This window comes from Myxocyprinus asiaticus, chromosome 41 (assembly GCF_019703515.2).
Source record: "Myxocyprinus asiaticus isolate MX2 ecotype Aquarium Trade chromosome 41, UBuf_Myxa_2, whole genome shotgun sequence".
Classification (NCBI taxonomy): Eukaryota; Metazoa; Chordata; class Actinopteri; order Cypriniformes; family Catostomidae; genus Myxocyprinus; species Myxocyprinus asiaticus.
Genome location: NC_059384.1, coordinates 17892113 through 17913271, shown reverse-complemented (window position 1 = coordinate 17913271; position 21159 = coordinate 17892113). Strand labels below are relative to the sequence as shown.

The 21159-nt window shown below is 37.7% G+C and overlaps 2 protein-coding genes across 5 annotated transcripts in view; one reads left to right on the top strand and one right to left on the bottom strand.

The window, feature by feature from the left end:
- LOC127432065 (carboxypeptidase A6-like) overlaps positions 1-4503 on the bottom strand; it is a 40408-nt gene extending 35905 nt beyond the window's left edge. Inside the window, exon 1 of the mRNA XM_051682856.1 lies at positions 4214-4503. Within this exon, the coding sequence (XP_051538816.1) occupies positions 4214-4326 (113 nt within the window). The 5' untranslated portion in view covers positions 4327-4503. The remainder of the gene's footprint in view (positions 1-4213) is intronic.
- A 15992-nt stretch (positions 4504-20495) lies between these two features.
- The window catches only part of LOC127432055 (phosphatidylinositol 3,4,5-trisphosphate-dependent Rac exchanger 2 protein-like), a 238069-nt gene continuing 237405 nt past the window's right edge, over positions 20496-21159 (top strand). For all 4 annotated transcript variants that reach the window (XR_007895679.1, XR_007895678.1, XR_007895680.1 and 1 more), the window contains exon 1: positions 20496-20847. Coding sequence is in view for 1 of the 4 variants with exons in the window: in XM_051682838.1 (XP_051538798.1) it covers positions 20710-20847 (138 nt within the window). In the remaining 3 variants the exon portion in view is untranslated. The remainder of the gene's footprint in view (positions 20848-21159) is intronic.

Here is a 21159-nt window from a genome sequence, read left to right as displayed (position 1 = left end):
TATTTCACGCTGGGGTGAATTGTCCAGCTACTGTAAAAAACAAGATGAAGAAGTGTCAAGTTGTATCCCATCTTCCCATTCTGAAAATATCACTTAAGCAACAGCATAACTACTCAGAAACTATGATATTATCGTCATGTAAATGGTGATATCTGGAAGACCGCAGGGATAAGTTGTCCTTTTAAGAAGTGTGTTTTCATTGTTCTGTTTCAGCTTAAATATTTTCTTTCGGCTCTCTGAATGACAAGCCAGTGTTTCCCCAGTTCTCACTCTGGCTGTTAGCATTTATCTGCTATAGCTTCCTGACAAGTAAGAAGCAAGTGTTTTCACCTCTTTGTGAATTGTTTGGCTCTTTTAAGCTTTCTTGCCTTTAATAATTCAGAAACAAGGGTATAAAGGAGAATGGTGGGTATAAATAAAGCTCAAACTTGATATACACCACTTCATGATGAAATCAGGCCTAAAACTCTTATTTGAAACTCATAAATATGAACTTATGAGGACAGAACTCTCTTTGTTGACTTTGGTTATGAGTATTATAACCCATCTCCATCCCCTATAATATCCTAAGAGTAGGGAGAGGACTGGGAGAGGACCTTTGATGAAATATCAGAATATAATACACTTATAATAAAAGTTTAAATGTTACATCTGTGAGATGTCATTTATACAGAAAATCTTTAAATATTACTGAAATTAAAACTAAAAGGTCCCACTAACTTTTGTCTCAGTTTTAGATACACTCGAAGATCAGAAATTGCGTGCTTTTAACTATGTACTTTAAAACTTGATTAAAAAAAAGACACTATATTGTCCCTTTCAGCTTTCCATAGTTTGACGCACATTGTGTACAGTTGAAAATCATCGGGTCCTTTACATAGTTTAGAAGATAGCAGGCTGCAATTGGGCTAAAATAGGTACTTATGAGAAAAAAATTACTGCTAGATTTGCCAAAGTTTGCGAGGTTTATAGCATTGTGTCATGAAGGTGCTGTAAGCAATTTTTTCATGGAAAGGTATGCACTCGGAAGGACAGGAGGACACAGAACGCATCTATTGCAAGCTTTGAGATGTGCTGCGATCTTGCTGTTGTGCAATTAACTGTCATTGCAAATTTGAATCCAGTGAGAGAACTTCTGGCAATATCACGCCAGTGACAGCATTAATATCATCACACCAGTGAGGTTTTGCAGGACTAGTGACACGTTAAAAGAATAAAGTCTGTAAACACTCATTTTCTCCATGTTTATTACTGTATTAAAATGATGCCCAAAAAACAACAAATGGTGACTGAGTATAACGACTCTCACGCGCCGTCAGACTTTTGCGAGCTTGCAGCGGGAAACTCTTGAGAAAAAACGAAACGATAAATGTCCTTCGTCTACCACTGTAGTACCGAGTTCTTGCCCACAAGTCACCATCAGATACATCCTCGATTTCAAGGACACATCCTGGTAATTTTCTGCATACTCGGTACTTGCATTCTTGAGGACTGGAATTGAACTTCGTCAGTGGATGATGACGTAGAATGAGTCCACGAGAACTAAGAACACAAAAGAACGAACACTGAGATTCACCCATTTTCTCAGTGTGCGTTCTTTAGTGTTCTTACATTCTCGTGGACTCATTCTACGTCATCATCCACTGTCAAAGTTTGATTCCAATCCTCAAGAACACAAGTACCGAGAATGAAGGAAATTACCCAGATGTGTCCTTGAAATCGAGGATGCATCTGATGGTGACTTGTGGGCAAGAACTCGGTACTACTGTGGCAGATGAAGAACATTTATCATTTTGTTTTTTCTCAAGAGTTTCCCGCTGTAAGCTCGTGTGATGCTCCTGTTCTACTCACTCCGTATGGGACTTGAACCGGCGTCTCCAGCATGGGAGGCAGGTGTGCTAACAAGGAGGCTAAAGGCTACAGCCGCTAGCGTCAGTCGCTAGTGCACCTCTTGAGGTCAGGAGAGTGAGGTTTATACACATTGCACAGCTATCTATCAGCTGGCTTCCATTACACTCACCCCCCTAAACCTCACTCCCATCCGGGTCACGGCACCAATGTGACGCTCCTATTCTTCCCGCTCTTTAGAGGACTTGAACCGTCGTCTCCGGCATGGGAGGCGGGTGCGCTAACAAGGAGGCTAAAGGCTACAGCTCCTAGGGTCAGTCGCTAGTGTACCTCTTGAGGTCAGGAGAGTGAGGTTTATACACATTGCACAGCTATCTATCAGCTGTCACAAAAGTCTGATGGCACGTGAGAGTCATTATACTCCGTCACCATTTGTTGTTTTTTGGGCATTATTTTAATACAGTAATAAAAATGGAGAAAAAAAGCGTTTAAAGACTTTATTCTTTTAATGTGTCACTAGTCCTGCAAAACCTTACTGGTGTGATGATATTAATGCTGTCACTGGCATGATAATGCCAAAAGTTCTCTCACTGGATTCAAATGTGCTGTGACGGTTTACTGTGCAACAGGAAGATTGCAGCACATCCCAAGTTCGTTCTTCCAAGGTAGCTTGGCAAGACTGGTCTTCATAAGAACACAAGTCCGTTCTCTGCCTTCTTAGAACTGAGAAACACCCAATGATTTTACTTACAAAATATACATTTTTAATTAACATTTGTTTCCTTTATATTTGTATTATGTTGTGACTGTTTTATAAAAGCAACAAGGCACTCTAGGCTGTGCCATATTGTGAATGTAGTCACAGGGCGTCACGTCGTGCCTATACAAACCCTTCAGCCGTGACTACTGTATACAGGGTTGAGGAGTAACGAAATACATGTAACGGGATTACGTATTTAAAATACAAAATATAAGTAACTGTATTCCACTACAGTTACAGTTTAAATCATTGGTAATTAGAATACAGTTACATTCAAAAAGTATTTTGATTACTGAAGAGATTACTTTGCATTTTATTGTCATTTGTTTCATTTAATATTTAGTCCTTTCAGATGGAAAACATTTATACATATAAATGATGCAATCCAAAGTGCATTTGAACAGCGGTGAAACACTTTCTTATGATGTGTTACATTCATACGAGCAGACAAAGAAGTAAGTCTGAAGTTTGGAGCAGAATAGAAATAAACCCTGTGTAAACTGTCAGCTTTACGCTAAGCTAAAATGCTATTTCTAGCCATTTTACATGCACATGTTACCAGGCACGATCATATTTTTTTATCAAGAAAATTCATGTTGGATCATGATTTCTTTTTTTTTCTAGTAAGACCTTTGATATTAGGGCAAAAATCGTAGTCTTGATAATAATTTTTGTATTGTTTTCCTGTAAAAATATCTAAAAATCTTTAAAACAAGATCAATTTGATTTATCTTGTTTTAGAAACAACACTGCATAAAATAAATATATTAGGTTTTTCAGAAAATGCATTTTTAACATGTATATTTTGTCTTAATGTACTGGCAGAGTTTTTATAGTCAAAACAAATGAAAAAAATCTACCACAAGTAATCCAAAGTATTTAGAATACGTTACAAATGACATTTTACAGCATGTATTCTGTAATCTGTAGTGGAATACATTTCAAAAGTAACCCTCCCAACCCTGACTGTATATTAGCGTGACTATATAGCACAGCCTCTCATGCATTATTGCTTAAAAACACCACAATAGTCCTATAACACTCTCGCCACAACATGTCAAAAATGTCAATCTGTTTCCATTATCATCTTCAGAGGTCCTTTACACTTCGTGCTTCTACCTGTCGAGAATCACTGACTAGTTTAAGATGTCACTTAAGGAGTGCTCAATCTTTCCAAAGGAAAACAAATATTGGCCGGGTGAAGCCGCTTTGTTGTTTAAATCCAGCGCTGACATAAGAAGAGACAGACTGATCTCTAGTCTTTATGTGCTGAGACACAGAGTGCACCTCAATACTTCAATCGTCCCTCGCCCTGGATTCTCAAAACTGCTGAGAAGTCAGATCCATTTGAAGAACCAAATCATTTGAGTCTGTTTACAAAAATATGTTTCATGTAGCCAAATGAATATTAAGTTAAACACCCATATAACTGTGCGAATTGAATAGATTGTTTTCCATTACATTCTAGTGTTTTCCAAACGCAGCGAATCGGTTCAACCGAATCATTTAAAAAGAATCGTTTCAACGAATCGGACATAAGAATTTTCTCAGAGCTCACGGCATGAACGTAAAAACTTTTAACGTCAATGAATGACTGAAACTTACCCGACATAGCGGTTGTTGTAGAGGTAAGCGCTGACAGGATGTAGCATGGTGCTGAAAATGATAACACATCCGAATAAAACAATGCTGACCAAGTTTCTGCTTCTCAATGCCATATTATTAACCTATAATATATTTATATAAACGGTGATGCTGCAGCAGTTTATCAGAGGCTGCGCTTTGCATGTGGAAAGTGGCTGAAATTAATCCCAGTGAATGTCTTGTGTTCGCTCCTGGGACGATTTCTTGAGGTAGAGGTGTGAAATCATTCATGTGGGAATTCGGATGGTATCCCGAGTCTTTTAAAGTGTTTTTGGAAGTGTGGTCACGTGATGCGCGGTGTCAGCGGGGTTGGGAACTGAATCCCTCAGTTTGGAGTGAGATCAGTGGAACGCTCAAGCTGAAACAGTGCCGTTTATTAAGAGCGGAGTTTTTTGTCTCCAATATTTCAAAATAATATTCCAGTATTCAATCATTCATTTATTTTATTTTTTTCCATCATCAATTACATTTTAAGTGGCCATAAAAGCTAAATGGCCTTATCACTGCATGTTGTAAATTTGGCATCACGTTGATTTTACTTACAAATTTAAGGCAGTAATTAAAATTAAGTTTTCTGGTTTTAGGGAGTTGATTTATTTTTATTTTTTTACAGTATAGGCCTATATATTTCTCTTGAGAGGTAAATTCACAGTAATTACACACTCCACACTGTGTTAACACTTTACAGTGTCTAAGGCACACATATTGCATGTACTACACTGTATAATAATATAAATTTGCTTCATGTCAAAAATCTCATTTAACATCACTGAATCAACTTGAATAATGTACTTTACTGTAGCTCCATATGGTAACAATTGCAGGTTACCAATTTACAGTGTAGTGCTTGCTCATTGAAAACGTGCTATCATGATGCTAGCTGGTTTTAAGTGGTTGCCATGACATTGATATACAGCCATTAGATGTTCTGAGTGCTTTTTTAGCATGTTGTTATGCAACAGAGCTGTTCAGCAGTGACATAAATTTGTAGGTGAACCGGATGGCTAATTCACCATGGGTTCCCTCTGGATTTTCCTATGGGTTTTTATAATGGAGGTTTGCTACAACATAAATTACACATAGTCCTTAAACGTGAATTTTTAAAATTCACTTTTGAGGTATGACTGTGTGTAATTTATGTTTTAGAACAAAACGTCCACATATCGTCAAGTATTGTTTACCACAGACCTTATTTTTCTAATAAGTAAAAAAAAAAAAACATAATAAAACCCCATAGGAAAATACAGAGGGAACCCATGGCGAATTCTCTTCAGTGTTTTTGGACTACAACCTAAACAGCTCTATTGCTACAGTGTTCTAGGTGGTTGCTAAAGCGTTGTTAGGGTGTTCTGTGTGGTTACATACAGTACTTACCCAAGTCAAAGGGGTCCACCCCCAAGTCTTTATTATATTCCTGGTAATGCCTCTTGTCCCAATTTCTATGTTTAATTTTTTTTTTTTTTTTTTTTACCCGTTTTATCGCCCACCAGGTAAAAACTGTATGTTCAGTGATTTAAACAAGTAACTGCACTTCTCTTATCAACAAGCCACACGAGTTGAGCTATTCATGTCCGTAGCACAAACAGTGCAGGACGAAGTTTAATTCTAGGGTTAGAGGTTTAGAACAAAGTGTGACTGATTATGCTTATTCCTTTATTTCACACTGCCTGGACAAAAAACAAAACAAAACAAAACAAAAAAATATTTGCATATTTTTATATTTTGATGGACCTCTTTAGCTTTGATTACGGCACACATTTGTTGTGGCATCGTTTCCACAACCTTATGCAACGTCACAACATTTATTTCTGTGCAGAGTTGCATCAATTTTTGGCCGAGATCTTGTATTGATGACAGGAGAGCCGAACCACTCCGTAAAGTCTTCTCCAGCAAATCCCAAAGACTTTCAATGGGGTTAAGGTCAGGACTCATGGTTCACCACTATCTTTACAGGTTTTAACAATGCGTTGGACAGTTCTTAACCCAGTTCCAGTGATTTCAGCAATCTCCTTTGCTGTTTTCTTTGCCTGATGCAGGCCAATAATTTGCCCCTTCTGTAACACAGTAACATCTTTTCCCACGACCATGGGATACGTCTTGCGACATGGTTGTTTAAGAAATGAGAAACTACACACTGCATCAGTTAGGGATAAAAGAATTGTTGCCAGCTGAAACATATTAATCACTGCAATAATGATGCAATCACAGGCTCTTAAGTATCTGTTTATTTAAATCCAAACGGCGACTTTTTTTTTTTTTTTGGCCAGGCATTGTACTTCTTGTTTGTTCATCCTATCACCACAGAGATGAGTTTATGAAGAGGTCATTCTTTACCATTTTTTTTTTAGTAGAACCATCCAGCTCCCATTAGTTGTTACTGTAACTTGTGTTATATTCTATATTCATCAATCTGTATAGTGAGATTAAAGGCCTATAACTAGCAATCTACAGGCTTTGTAATTGCATCTCACCAGCACATTTTTCAAATGCTTCCCCCTGTGTCAACACTCTGCCACCTGTTTTACACCCAATTACTGTGCAACAAATTACCCTTAGAGACAGGCACTGACAGGAAAGCTGATCCTGTAAAAGTGGGTTCAATGTGGAAAGCAAAGACTTTGCAGGAGGTCTCCCTGGGAATATGCTGTGCAAAAATAGAATCATTTCATAAAATGACATTCTGTCATTCTTCCATTGCGTGGACAACATGTTTGACAATAAAGAATCTTTTTCAGGCATCTAACCAAGCTTCGGTTTATAGCTATGGTATCTTTAAAGCACAATAAGGCAACTGCTCTTGCTTTCCATTACTTGTCGGTGTCTGCCATAATTTGTCTCCACTAATATAATCTATATTTCAGAAATTGCATACAATCAGATACCACATTTGGAGGAAAAATTCCTGTGTTCAGCAATAACAAAAATAGCCCTTTACCAAGTTCCCCACATGTGCTGCAATACCTGCCCAAAAGCATCATATTTCTTACTAGTGGTTAAGTTTTGCATTCAAGAAAAACAGGACTGAAGTGTTTTTGAGCAATATGGACAGGTTGAGCTACAGTAGCATATTCATAACTTGGTTTCCTTCCATAGCAGATCATGTTCACAGTTTGTAGGGGACCCGAAAGGTTTGAGTAAATACAGAGGGTGGATTCAGTTTGCAAGGATGCTGTAAGGGGCCATCTGAATCACTTTTCTATCTTGGTGGTAGTAAAAAAAAAAAGCGTAACTACACAACTGCTTTAAGCCTGGAGGTTTGGAAGTGATACTATGCTTTTAACGACTGCAGTTTGCACCACCAATAAAACATTAGTACCGCCTGCAAACTTCAATGTACCAGCTTTAAGTTCAAGAAGCAATTGGTACAGCTGAGACTCTCCATGTGTCCTGCTTTGGACTGCAGATGAATTGAGACAGTGAGTCTTTGTGTTATCCTTAGTGCATGCAAAAACTTCCTGATCGTGAAGGGCACATACACATAAAGAAAAAAACTCAAGGATATTTCCTTTGAAAATTTTATTAATGCCCGACCAGTCATACTTTTGATTCCTTTGCTCGTCCATGTACTCCTCTGTGGCTGATAATACACATGTTCCACAGACATTTAGATTTAACATGAGATTTAAAATCTTTTTATTCTTTTATTGCCTGCCATATATCTTGGTCACAGTGGAGCTAGTGTAAAGTCAATATGTAATGGAAACCAGCAAATGAAGCCCTAGTGCTAAAAGGGATAAAAGGTCACTCTCTCAGAAGATGTGAAAGCCATGGATGAGAATCAAATGAAAGCACATATTTATATCCTCTTCAAACAGCCACAATAGGATGACATCCCAGCTGTGAGGAATAGAGTTGTCATCCCTGTTTACTGATTTATTGGAGATTGGTCTTTGTTGTAGGACTGCACATTTCATCTTTAAGATCTGTGTCTTATTAAGCTTGAGAGTGAGTTAGTCTGAGCTGAGGAGAAGAGAATGGATGAGAACGAAAACTTGTGAAAACTCTTCACAATTTACTTCCTAGAAGACTGTGTCTCTCAGTCTTCCTACTGATCTTGCAGCTATAGTTGAGACAGGTCTTCTGTCATTATCTGCTGACCCTTAGAAGATGAAAGCCTCTGTTGCTCGACAACAGAGTTTCAGAAATGTAACCTATCATTCTTCTGTCTCTTTATAGGAAGCAAAAGTAACACTCTGTACATTTTGGAGACTGTGTATAACTTTCCAACATTTCACCAACAAGTTGATACTGTACCACAATAATGCTCTGAGTATTAAAGATTGCAATGTCATTTTGTTTTTCAGATTTCCCCCTTATTACTGGTGCTTGCTAACCCAGTAAAGCTTGACATATGAATACTCAGAAATTGAAATAGTAGTCAGAATAAAGACTTTTATACAGAAAATTATATATCTTTTTAAATGGCACTGTTCATTGAACCTTCAAGAAAAAATAGCAGATTTGTTTCTTTACTATCACATTTGATGCATTAGGCCTTTATGGTCATTTTTTAATCATAACATGTTGCTTTTTTTTAAACACACACACACACACACACACACACACACACACACACACACACACACACACACGTTGGTGCGGCTATCCTTATGAGGACTCTCCATAGACATAATGATTTTTATATTGTATGAACTCTAGATTCTATCCCCTAACCCTAACCCTACCCCTAAACCTAACCCTCACAAAAAACTTTCTGCATTTTTCATTTTCAAAAAAATACAGTTTAGTATGTTTTTTAAGCTATTTGAATTATGGGGACACTAGAAATGTCCTCATAAACCACATTTATAACATTATACCCTTGTAATTACCAGTTTGTAAACTAAAAAAATGTCCTCATAAACCACTCAAACATGCCCACACACACACACACACACACACACACAAACTATTTTTAATTGCATTTACTGTTGAAGTCAGAAGTTTACATACACTTAGGTTGAAGTCATTAAAACTAATTTTTAACCACTCCACAGATTTAATATTAGCAATCTATAGTTTTGGCAAGTCATTTAGAACATCTACTTTGTACATAACACAAGTAAATTTTCCAACAATTGTTTACAGACAGATTGTTTCACTTTCAATTGACTAAATCACAATGCCAGCGGGTCAGAAGTTTACATACACTAAGTTAACTGTGCCTTTAAGCAGCTTAGAAAATTCCCAAAAATTATGTCAAGTCTTTACACAATTAGCCAATTAGCTTCTGATAGGAGGTGTACTGAATTGGAGGTGTACCTGCGGATGTATTTTAAGGCCTACCTTCTAAATCAGTGCCTCTTTGCTTGAGATCATGGGAAAATCAAAAGAAATCAGCAAAGACCTCAGAAAAAATATTGTGGACCTCCACAGGTCTGCTTCATCCTTGGGAGCAATTTCCAAATGCCTAAAGGTACCATGTTCATCTGTACAAACAATAGTACACAAGTATAAACACCATGGGACCACGCAGCCATCATGGTCAGGAAGGAGATATGGTCTCCTAGAGATGAATGTAGTTTGGTGCGAAAAGTGCAAATCAAACCCAGAACAACAGCAAAGGACCTTGTGAAGATGCCGGATAAAATAGGTAGACAAGTATCTATATCCACAGTAAGACGAGTCCTATATCGACATAACCTGAAAGGTTTGATAAAAGAAGAAGCCACTGCTCCAAATCTGCCATAAAAAAGCCAGCTACAGTTTGCAAGTGCACATGGAGACAAAGATCTTACTTTTTGGAGAAATGTTCTCTGGTCTAATGAAACAAAAATTTAACCGTTTGGCCATAATGACTATCGTTATGTTTGGAGGAAAAAGGGTGATGCTTGGAAGCCATAGAACACCATCACAGCCGTGAAGCATAGGGGTGGAAGCATCATGTTGTGGGGGTGCTTTACTGCAGGAGGGACTGGTGCACTTCAAAAAACAGATGGCATCATGAGGAAGGAAATTATGTGGATATATTGAAACAACATCTCAAGACATCAGCCAGGAAGTTAAAGCTCGGTCGCAAATGGGTCTTCCAAATGGACAATGACCCCAAGCATACCTCCAAAGTTGTGGCAAAATGGCTTAAGGACAACAAAATCAAGGTATTGGAGTGGCCATCACGAAGCCCTGACCTCAATCCGATAGAAAATTTGTGGGCAGAACTGAAAAAGCGTGTGCGAGCAAGGAGGCCTACAAACCTGAAACCAGTTCTGTCTGAAGAAATGGGCCAACATTCCAGCAACTTATTGTGAGAAGCTTGTGGAAGGCTACTTAAAAAGTTTGACCCAAGTTAAACAATTTAAAGGCAATGCTACCAAATGCTAACAAAGTGTATGTAAACTTCTGACCCACTGGGAATGTGATAAATTAAATAAAAGCTGAAATAAATCATTCTCTCTACTATTATTCTGATAGTAGAACTTAAAATAAAGTAGTGATCCTACCTGACCTAAGACAGGGAATGTTTTCTATGATTAAATGTCAGGAATTGTGAAAAACTGAGTTTAAATGTATTTGGCTAAGGTGTATGTAAACTTCTGACTTCAACTGAATATTGAAATAGCTAGGGATGTCAACTTAATGCGATAATTCAGTGTGATCAATAATTTTAAAACAATTATGCATTAAAAAATTAACACAGTTACTCATGTCCACGGACCATAATAAGGAATATTCCTTCCATCAGAGCAATTCGTGCTTAAAGTACCACCAGTTTTCAGCAGGGGGCAGTAAGCGAAACTTCAGCTGTATAGGCAATTTGCAGCTGTACAGAGAACAAACCAAACTCAGGCTGACTTGACACTAGCAACAGCGCAAGATGAGGACAGGTCCTTGCATTCACAGCTGGACGGAGTGCAATTTCGAATGCAAGGAGCACGGGATGTGTTTTCTAAATTTCTAACTACGTTTAACTTGACACAACAACCTAAAAATACTGTGTTTATGCAGCGACGCAACCAAAGTGAGATGCTCCAAAAGCTTCCGTCTGATGCATGTGTACATATATGCGTTCTTAGAAAACTTCTGACTTCAACTGTATATTCTTTGATACATTTCTATTGCTTTATTTTCTATTAATTCATAATTAGAATATTGTTTTAGTGAAAATCAATGTGATTATTATTACGACAGAACAGGTTGCATATATAAAAATGTGTATAAATATTGATCTCTCTCTCTCTCTCTAGCGGGCTCACGTTGACTGATCCAATCACAATGGAGATTATTTGTTTATAGAGTTCCTGAGATGTTATGAAATGCCAAATATGATTGCAATTAACAGGAATGCTGCACCCTTTTCTAAAGTGTTTATTTTAAGTATTTATTATTTTATTTTTTACTCAAAAAAGTATCCTACTGTCTCAAAATATTTGCAAGTATTGACAAATTGTGCGGTATAACTATCGCCCCTATATCTACACTGTCTCAATAACCCCCCAAGTACCCTTTACCCCACGAGTGGAGGCCTTGTATCCCATGTGTATATTAAAAGGCCCTCTTGCCACTTTTTATTTTTTATTTATTTTTTATTTTTTTTAAGAATTTAAATGAAACAGACTACCATTATCATTTATTTTCACACAAATTATGTTGCTCCATCAATATTCAATAAAAAGACATTTATTTATTCAACATTTATTTATTCAATGTTGTGTGTGTGTGTGTGTGTGTGTGTGTGTGTGTGTATATATATATATATATATATATATATATATATATATATATATATATATATAGATAGATAGATAGATAGATAGATAGATAGATAGATAGATATATATATATAGATATATAGATATATATAGATATATGTAGATATATACACACACACAGTAGTGGCCAAAAAATATTGGCACCCTTGGTAAATATGAGCAAAGAAGGCTGTGAAAAAAAAATCTGCATTGTTTATCCTTTTGATCTTTCATTCAAAAGATTCACAAAAATCTAACCTTTAGTTGAAGTAAAACAATTGAAAGAGGGGAAATATCTCATTATTAAATAAATATTTTTCTCCAAAACACGTTGGCCACAATTATTGGCATCTCTAGAAATTCTTATGAGTAAAATACATCTGAAGTATATTGCCATTCATATTTTAAATTTTTTAGTGCACCTGGGTGACTAGGAACATGAAATTGTTTAAATATGAGGTAAAACACAGGCCAAATTCCCTTACTCATCAACACAGTGGGTTAGACTATAGAATATAGTTCTGATGTGCAGCAAAAGGTTATTGAGCTTCACAAAATGAGAAGTGACTATAAGAAAATAGCCAAAGCATTGAAAATACCCATTTCCACCATCAGGGCAATAATTTAGAAGTTCCAATCAACTGGAGATGTTACGAATCGGCCTGGAAGAGGATTCGTGTCTATATTGTCTTCACGCAAGGTGAGGAGGATGGTTTAAGTGGCCAAAGAATCTCCAAGGATCACAGCTGGAGAATTGCAGAAATTAGTTGGGTCTTGGGGTCAGAAAGTCTAAAAAAAAAAAAAAATCAGACATCACCTACATCACCAATCAACATGTTGTTTGGGACGTTTTCAAGAAAAAAAGCCTCTGCTCTCACCCAGCAACAAACTCAAACGTCTTCAGTTTGCCAGACACTACTGGAACTTCAAATGCGACCGGGTTCTATGGTCAGATGAAACAAAAAAAAAAAGAGCTTTTTGGCAGCGAACACCAGAGATGGGTTTGGCATACACAGAGATGAAGTACACAATGCCCACAGTTAAATCTGGTGCTGCATCTTGAATGTTGTGGGGCTGTTTTTCTGCCAGAGGTCCTGGACATCTTGTTCGGATACATGGCATTATGACTCAAATATCAAATACCAACAGACAAAAAAATCAAAACCTGACTGCCTCTGCCAGAAAGCTTGCAATGGGCCCTGGTTGGATCTTCCAGCAGGACAATGATCCAAAATAAACATCAAAATCAACACAAAAATGGTTCACTGACCACAAAATCATAGTTCTGCCATGGCCATCCCAGTCCCCTGACCTGAACCCCATAGAAAATTTATGGGGTGAACTGAAGAAGAGAGTCCACCAACACTGACCTCTGAATTTGAAGGCTCTGGAGAGATTCTGTATGGAGGAATGGTCTCAGATCCCTTGCCAGGTGTTCTCCAACCTCATTAGGCATTATAAGAGAAGACTCAGAACTGTTATCATGGCAAAGGGAGGTTGCAAAAAGTATTGAATAAAAGGGTGCCAATAATTGTGGCCAATGCGTTTTGGAGAAAAATATTTATTTAATAATGAGATATTTCCCCTGTTAGATTTTTGTAAATTTTTTGAATGAAAGATCAAAAGGTTAAACAATGCAGATTTATTATTTTTTTTTTTTTTCACAGAATGTTTTTTCTTTGTGCATATTTACCAAGGGTGCCAATATTTTTGGACATATATATATGTTTGTGTTGTTTAATTAATTTACTTAGATTCATTAGATTCACCAAAACTGTATTTGTTTTTATTGTAGTGGGCATAATACATAATGAAATGTTTGACAATAATGATATAATATCTGCTGTATCATATACACAGGCCTACTGTATTTTCTACATGATTTTTCAATAAAACAATAATACAAAATAAAAAAAATTAATAAGTTGCATCACTTCAGTTAATATTAATCATGAAAAATTAGTAACAACATAAATGTTGGGGCCTGGGTAGCTCAGCAAGTAAAGACGCTGACTACCACACCTGGAGTCGCAAGTTCGAATCCAGGGCATGCTGAGTGACTCCAGTCAGGCTTCCTAAGCAACCAATTGGCCTGGCTGCTAGGGTGGGGTAGAGTCATGTTGGGTTAACCTCCTCATGGTTGCCATAATGCGGTTCTTGGTAGGGAGCGTGGTGAGTTGTGCGTGGATGCCGCGGGGAATTTTGTGAAGCCTCCACATGCGTTAGGTCTCTGTGGTAATGCGCTAAACAAGCCACATGATAAGATATGCAGATTGACGGTCTCAGATGTGGAGGCAACTGAGATACAGCCTATGCCACCTGGATTGAGGTGAGTCACTACGCCACCACAAGGACCTAGAGTGCATTAAAATGAATGGGAGAAATTAGAATGGACAAAATGTCAGAAGTATAAAAAAAAATCCCACCTTACAGGTAAATAAGCCAATCACCATTAAGATACAGATATTGCCTGCCAATCAACTTGAGAACATGCATGCACATTAGCTGCACCTTTGAAATATGTTCTTTGACTTTTATGCCGCTTGTATCTACAGAAATTAACTGCCCAGTAGTGTTTCAAAGAGGACTAACTTGCCTTGAAAGGTACTTTGGCTTCCTAAAGGACATGGATATTCCACCAGGAGGCAGACATGTACAGTAATAGATTGTATATAACAGGTTTTTCAGAAAAGTATTTTCGATGCCTAAAAGTCATGTGTCAATTATGATACGTACTGTTTTATAGGGCTAATGTAAGCATCACATTTTCTATTGCAAATACCCTAAATATTAAACTTTGAATGATACCTCACGTCATGTGACTTGTTGAGTTGAGGAGTGCTGTTACTAATTTACTTGAAAATAAAATGGCACAAACGTTGAAGGGCGGACCTGAGACATATCTAGGGACTAGAATATTATAGAAATTTGGGGTGGGGTGTGTTTGTTCCTACCAAGCATTAGTCTGCTATAGGGCTGGATGAGACCTGACTTTTATGTTGTTCTTGTCCCAATTTAATCCATAGCAGAGCATGAAAATATTCATGGAGGTAGTGTGAGAAAAGGTGTGTGTGTAGGTGTTAGCAAACTTGTTATGACCTGGGAACTATAGTAACCATGTTTTATTTTAACTCACACACCTGAATTGACTTCTGAGTGTAATCCTGAGCCACAGACACTTTAAAGTTTCACTAACCATAATGGAAGGAAATGCAGCTTGGTGAATTTAACTCAGTCAGAGAAATCGGAATTTAAGAAAGTCGCCCATATTTATATAGCACTTCATCTGTCATAGCCCTTATAAAGGTTTATTTACACAGGCATGGGTTCAGATAAATTCCACTTTACATGTATGGATCAAGGTGGGATTGTGTTAAATGTTAAATAAGGGCATTATTTCCGGGGGAATACTAATGTACCTCATGTTTCAGGTTTGTAAGCAGAAAAAACAAAAAACAAAAACAACCCAAAAACACCTAAACTAAAAAAATAGAAAAGATTTTCTAGGATATATTAGTTTTAAAAAGCCTGCAATAGACTATAGAGTTATAACACGTTGTTTTTAAATAAAATACACAATAACTGCAATAATTTACACTCTTCAAAACTTGTCATTTTTCAGTAGAGGAAAATTTCAGCTTTCACATCCAACAGATTTAAATGGTCACCCTTTCCTTGACATCAAATAAAACATATAGGTACATAAGCTCTTTAAGCTTCAGTAGAAACTACTATATTAATTATATCTTATCACTTGGAAGTAACATTTTCAACACCAGAAATACTACACATTTACAAATGCATCACAATCAAAGAGTCTTGTGAGTTCAAGTATAATGAAATCTTTTTTAAAGGCATTTCTTTGGCTTGTTCTCTTCCCGCTTTCCTTTTTTCATCCATATAAAGAGACAAATATGCCATCTACTGGTCAACACTCTATATCCATTTACAACTATTAGTAATCATACAGTGAATAATTAGATATTTTACCTGCTGTAATGTAGGAGTTTTTAATAAATATTTTAATCTTTTTTAAATTTTATTAGTGTAGATATATATGTGTGTAAACTTAAAAAAAAAACAAAACAAACAAACATCCTCTCACTTTCAACTGCTTTGCTTTTCAGCAAACTTAAAATGTGTAAATATTTGTATGAACATAAAAAGATTCAACAACTAAGACATAAACTGAACAATCAGTCAAAATCAAAAAGTAACAGTCAGTATCTGGTGTGGCCACCAGCTGCATTAAGTACTGCAGTGCATCTCCTCCTCACGGACTGCACCAGATTTGCCAGTTCTTGCTGTGAGATGTTACCCCACTCTTTCACCAAGGCACTTGCGAGTTCCCGGACATTTCTGGGGGGAATGGCCCTAGCCCTCACCCTCCGATCCAACAGGTCCCAGACGGGCTCAATAGGATTGAGATCCAGGCTCTTTGCTGGCCATGGCAGAACACTGACATTCCTGTCTTGCAGAAAATCACGCACAGAACGAGTGGTATGGCTGGTGGCATTGTCATGCTGGAGGGATGTCAGGATGAGCCTGCAAGAAGGGTACCACATGAGGGAAGAGGATGACTTCCCTGTAACGCACAGCATTGAGATTGCCTGCAATGACAACAAGCTCAGTCCAATGATGCTGTGACACACCGCCCCAGACCATGATGGACCCTCCACCTCCAAATCGATCCCGCTCCAGAGTACAGGACTCGGAGCCATATGCTCATTCCTTCGATGATAAACGTGAGTTCGACCATCACCCCTGGTGAGATAAAACCATGACTCATCAGTGAAGAGCACTTTTTGCCAGTCCTGTCTGGTCCAGCGAAGGTGGGTTTGTGCCCATAGGCGATGTTGTTGCCGGTGATGTCTGGTAAGGACCTGCCTTACAACAGGCCTACAAGCCCTCATTCCAGCCTCTCTCAGCCTATTGTGGACAGTCTGAGCACTGATGGAGGGATTGTGCGTTCCTTGTGAAACTCAGGCAGTTGTTGTTGCCATCCTGTACCTGTCTCGCAGGTGTGATATTCGGATGTACCGATCCTGTGCAGGTGTTGTTACACGTGGTCTGCCACTGTGAGGACGATCAGCTGTCCTTCTTGTCTCACTGTAGTGCTGTCTTAGGCGTCTCACAGTACGGACATTGCAATTTATTGCCCTGACCACATCTGCAGTCTTCATGCCTCCATGCAGCATGCCTAAAGCACGTTCGCGCAGATGAGCAGGGACACTGGGCATCTTTCTTTTGGTGTTTTTCAGAGTCAGTAGAAAGGTCTCTTTAGTGTCCTAAGTTTTTATAACTGTGACCTTAATTGCCTACTGTCTGTAAGCTGTTAGTGTCTTAACAACCGTTCCACAGGTGCATGTTCATTAATTGTTTATGGTTCATTGAACAAGCATAGAAAACAATGCTTAAACCCTTTACAATAAAGATCTGTAAAGTTATTTGGATTTTTACAAAATTATCTTTAAAATACAGTGTCCTGAAAATGGAACATTTCTTTTTTTCTTTTTTTGCTGAGTTTATATACACACACATTTTGCTCTTATGGAAAGAAATTGGCACTTTTATTCACCAAAGTGGCATTCAACTGATCACAATTTTTAGTCAGGACATTAATAACGTGAAAAATTACTATTACAGTAAATAAAATAAAAAAATGTCAGAACTTCTTAAACTACTTCAAAGAGTTCTCATCAAAAAATCATCCACGTCCAGCAACGACAGTTTTGCAGACCCTTAGCATTCTAACTGTCAGTTTGTCCAGACACTCAGGTGACATTTCACCCCACGCTTCCTGTAGCACTCGCCATAGATGTGGCTGTCTTGTTGGGCACTTCTCACGCACCTTACAGTCTAGCTGATCCCACAAAAGCTCAATGGGTTTAAGATCCATAACACTCTTTTCCAATAATCTGTTGTCCAATGTCTGTTTCTTTGCCCACTCTAACCTTTTCTTTTTGTTTTTCTGTTTCAAAAGTGACTTTTTCTTTGCAATTCTTCCCATAAGGCCTACACCCCTGAGTCTTCTCTTTACTGTTGTACATGAAACTGGTGTTGAGCGGGTAGAATTCAGTGAAGCTGTCAGCTGAGGATATGTACTTATCCTCTTGTTTAGCTGTACATCTGTGCCTTCCACATCTCTTTCTGTCCTTGTTTGAGCCAGTTGTCGTTTGTCTTTGAAGATTGTAGTGTACACCTTTGTATGAAATCTTCAGTTTTTTTTGTTTTGTTTTGTTTTTTTGCAATTTCAAGCATTGTATAGCCTTCATTCCTCAAAACAAGGATTGACTGATGAGTTTCTAGAGAAAGCTGTTTCTTTTTTGCCATTTTGACTTAACATTGACCTTAAGACATGCCAGTCTATTGCATACTGTGGCAACTCAAAAACACACACAAAGACAATGTTAAGCTTCATTTAATGAACCAAATAGCTTTGAACTGTGTTTGCTATAATGGCAAGTGATTTTCTAGTACCAGATTAGCAATTTAGCATGATTACTCCAGGATAAGGTGTTGGAGTGATGGCTGCTGGAAATGGGGCCTGTCTAGATTTGATCAAAAATGACTTTTTTCAAATAGTGATGGTGCTGTTTTTTTACATCAGTATTGTCCTGACTATACTCAGCATATTCATAGCATATATTGAATGCTATGGTGAATTAAAGTACCAATTTCCTTCCGAAACAGCGAAATCTGTCCATTATTCCAAACCTTTGGCACCAGTGTGTGTGTGTGTGTGTGTGTGTGTGTGTATATGTATATATATATATATATATATATATATATATATATATATATATATATATATATATATATATGAGATGATGTATTAGGACAATTATTATTGTTATATATATAGCTTATAACTTACATTTAAAATTATTCCCAGTCAAGACCAGAGTTGCAGTCATGATCCTGTTGTCTCTCTGAAAATCCACTAGTTTTGCCTCAGCTAGTAACGTGAATGCATTTTCTGTTCTGTTCATTAAAATGGACAGCTCGGTTGTTGGACCAACAGGTCTATTTCTAGGTCTTAGGTCATTGTCAGCATTTGGCCCTTGAGGGGTCTAGTATTGGTCTGGATCTGGGTCTTGGGGGGTCTGGTCCTGATTCCACTTCTGATTGAGACCCATGCACTATCCTACAGAAGTCCATATTTTAAAGACGTATTTTTCTTTGACACTAGAGGGCAGTGTCTGATAGCTATGAGGAAGTATGGTCTCATCGTCTCCCTTACACAGCATGGAGGCTGCTTTATCTGATGTCTTAATAAACAAAAATGGCTCAGTTAATCACACATTCTACCCCAAGCAGGCTGATGGTCTGTTTCGACCACTCCAGCAACCCTTCAGAGGATACTGTGGAATATTGAATATTTGGCTCTGCTGATTGAATTTCATTGAGCTATATTAATTTGGCAGGCACTAAACAGGGCAAACACTGAGTCCGTACAGGAAGACATAACAGACTGCTGCTAAGACTACAGAAGCAAGGGCCAACTTTCAGAGACATTCTTGCTTGAGTCAAATATCATATTGTTGAGCTGAACGCAAAGGGCACTCTCAGAACAAAGTGATCTGAGTCTCAGAACAGCTTTTCCCCCAAAAATTTAAGTTCTGTAAGTAATTTATGTCATTTAAAGTATTATTTTATTTATTTTTTTGTCATTGAGTATTAATTTGTGTAGAGCGAGCACTTTAGAAGTCTAATTTAGAGCCTTACTTTTTACGGGAACATAAGGGTCTGAGCATATACATGAGACTATAAAGTGCACTTCAGTTCAGTTTCACATTTAGCTTCCAGCAAGACACTCGCTCCATCACTTTCTAACTCTCTTTGTCACTCTTTAATTAATTGTTTTTTAGGAAAGCACTGAGGCATGCCATTCTGTTTGACACTTTGATGGCTTTTGATGGAAAAGAACGGAAAAGTTGAATAAATTAATAAACACTTTTTCTTTCTTTAGCCTACTTTAATTTCTTTCATGCATTTTCATCTAAGAGACAAATTCAAGGGAACACAACAGTCTAGGCCTAAATGACAAATAGCAAATAAAAAATATCAAGCCTGTTTTCTTTCTCTTTTTTTTCCAACTCTACAGTACCCTATTTAGGATGACAGGTGTGGTTATGTAATTACTGTAACTGTTTAAACTGATCCCGGTTCATCCAACAATTACATATTGCCACACTTTTTTTTAGTATTATAGTCAGGAAAACATACATACCAAACTTGTTTAAATGACTTTTAAATATTTTTTCTTGAATTGTTTAAAACATCATATTACATAATTACAGTTTATTATTACATAACTAAAATAACTCATCTCCATTCAGCCTTTGTAAGTAATGTAACTAATATTGAAGTGTGGGAAACTCTTGCATTGTAATTACCCCCAATGTCATCAACATTTCCCTACTGTCTTGGCACGAATTCCCAGCCATTTATTTCCTGTCCTTTTCATGCTAGAGGGAGGCTGGATTTAGGATGAAGGTCTAGGGAGTCACATGGACCAAAGTTTTTGATTAATGTCCAAAAGCCATTACTAGACTTTTCTCAGACGTATAGAGTAGTGCTGAACTTTGATGCTTATTTTAAATGTAGCAAATTCCAGCAGCTGAGTTTTCGACTGTGAATTCATCTCATTAGTTCTGGCGTATTTGCCCGATGGTTTTCATCATGTTTTAAACCTCCAGACCGCGTCAGTTAATTTAAACCTCTCCTTGTACAACTTTATAAGACTTTTTAAGGAAGACTATCAACATGACTGATGAGAGCAAAGCCGAAAACAGAGCAGAAAGCGGGAAAGATTTGGAAAAACAGCTTCGTTTGCGAGTTTGCGTTTTGAACGAACTTTTGAAGACCGAACGGGATTATGTTGGGACGCTGGAGTTTCTCTTGGTAAGTGCGCCTTCGGTAATTATTTTAGTTCATATTTTTAATCTGTAGGACTTGCAGTTCTAGATAAAATGGATAACCCCCCCCCCCCCCCCCCCACACTGCCAGCGACGTGACAATTCGCGCTCATTTTTAATCAAGGCAGATTTCCACACCGCAAGCGCGCGCAGCCTTATGGCTCTTTACGTAAAAGCAGCAGTCGCTCTTTGTACAGTCTATCGGTGAATCCGCGCCGAAAACAATAACTATAAATTTAGCGCTTTTGCGTCTTCGCGGTTTTCCTATTAATTTTATGTAAACTTGCTTGACGGACGT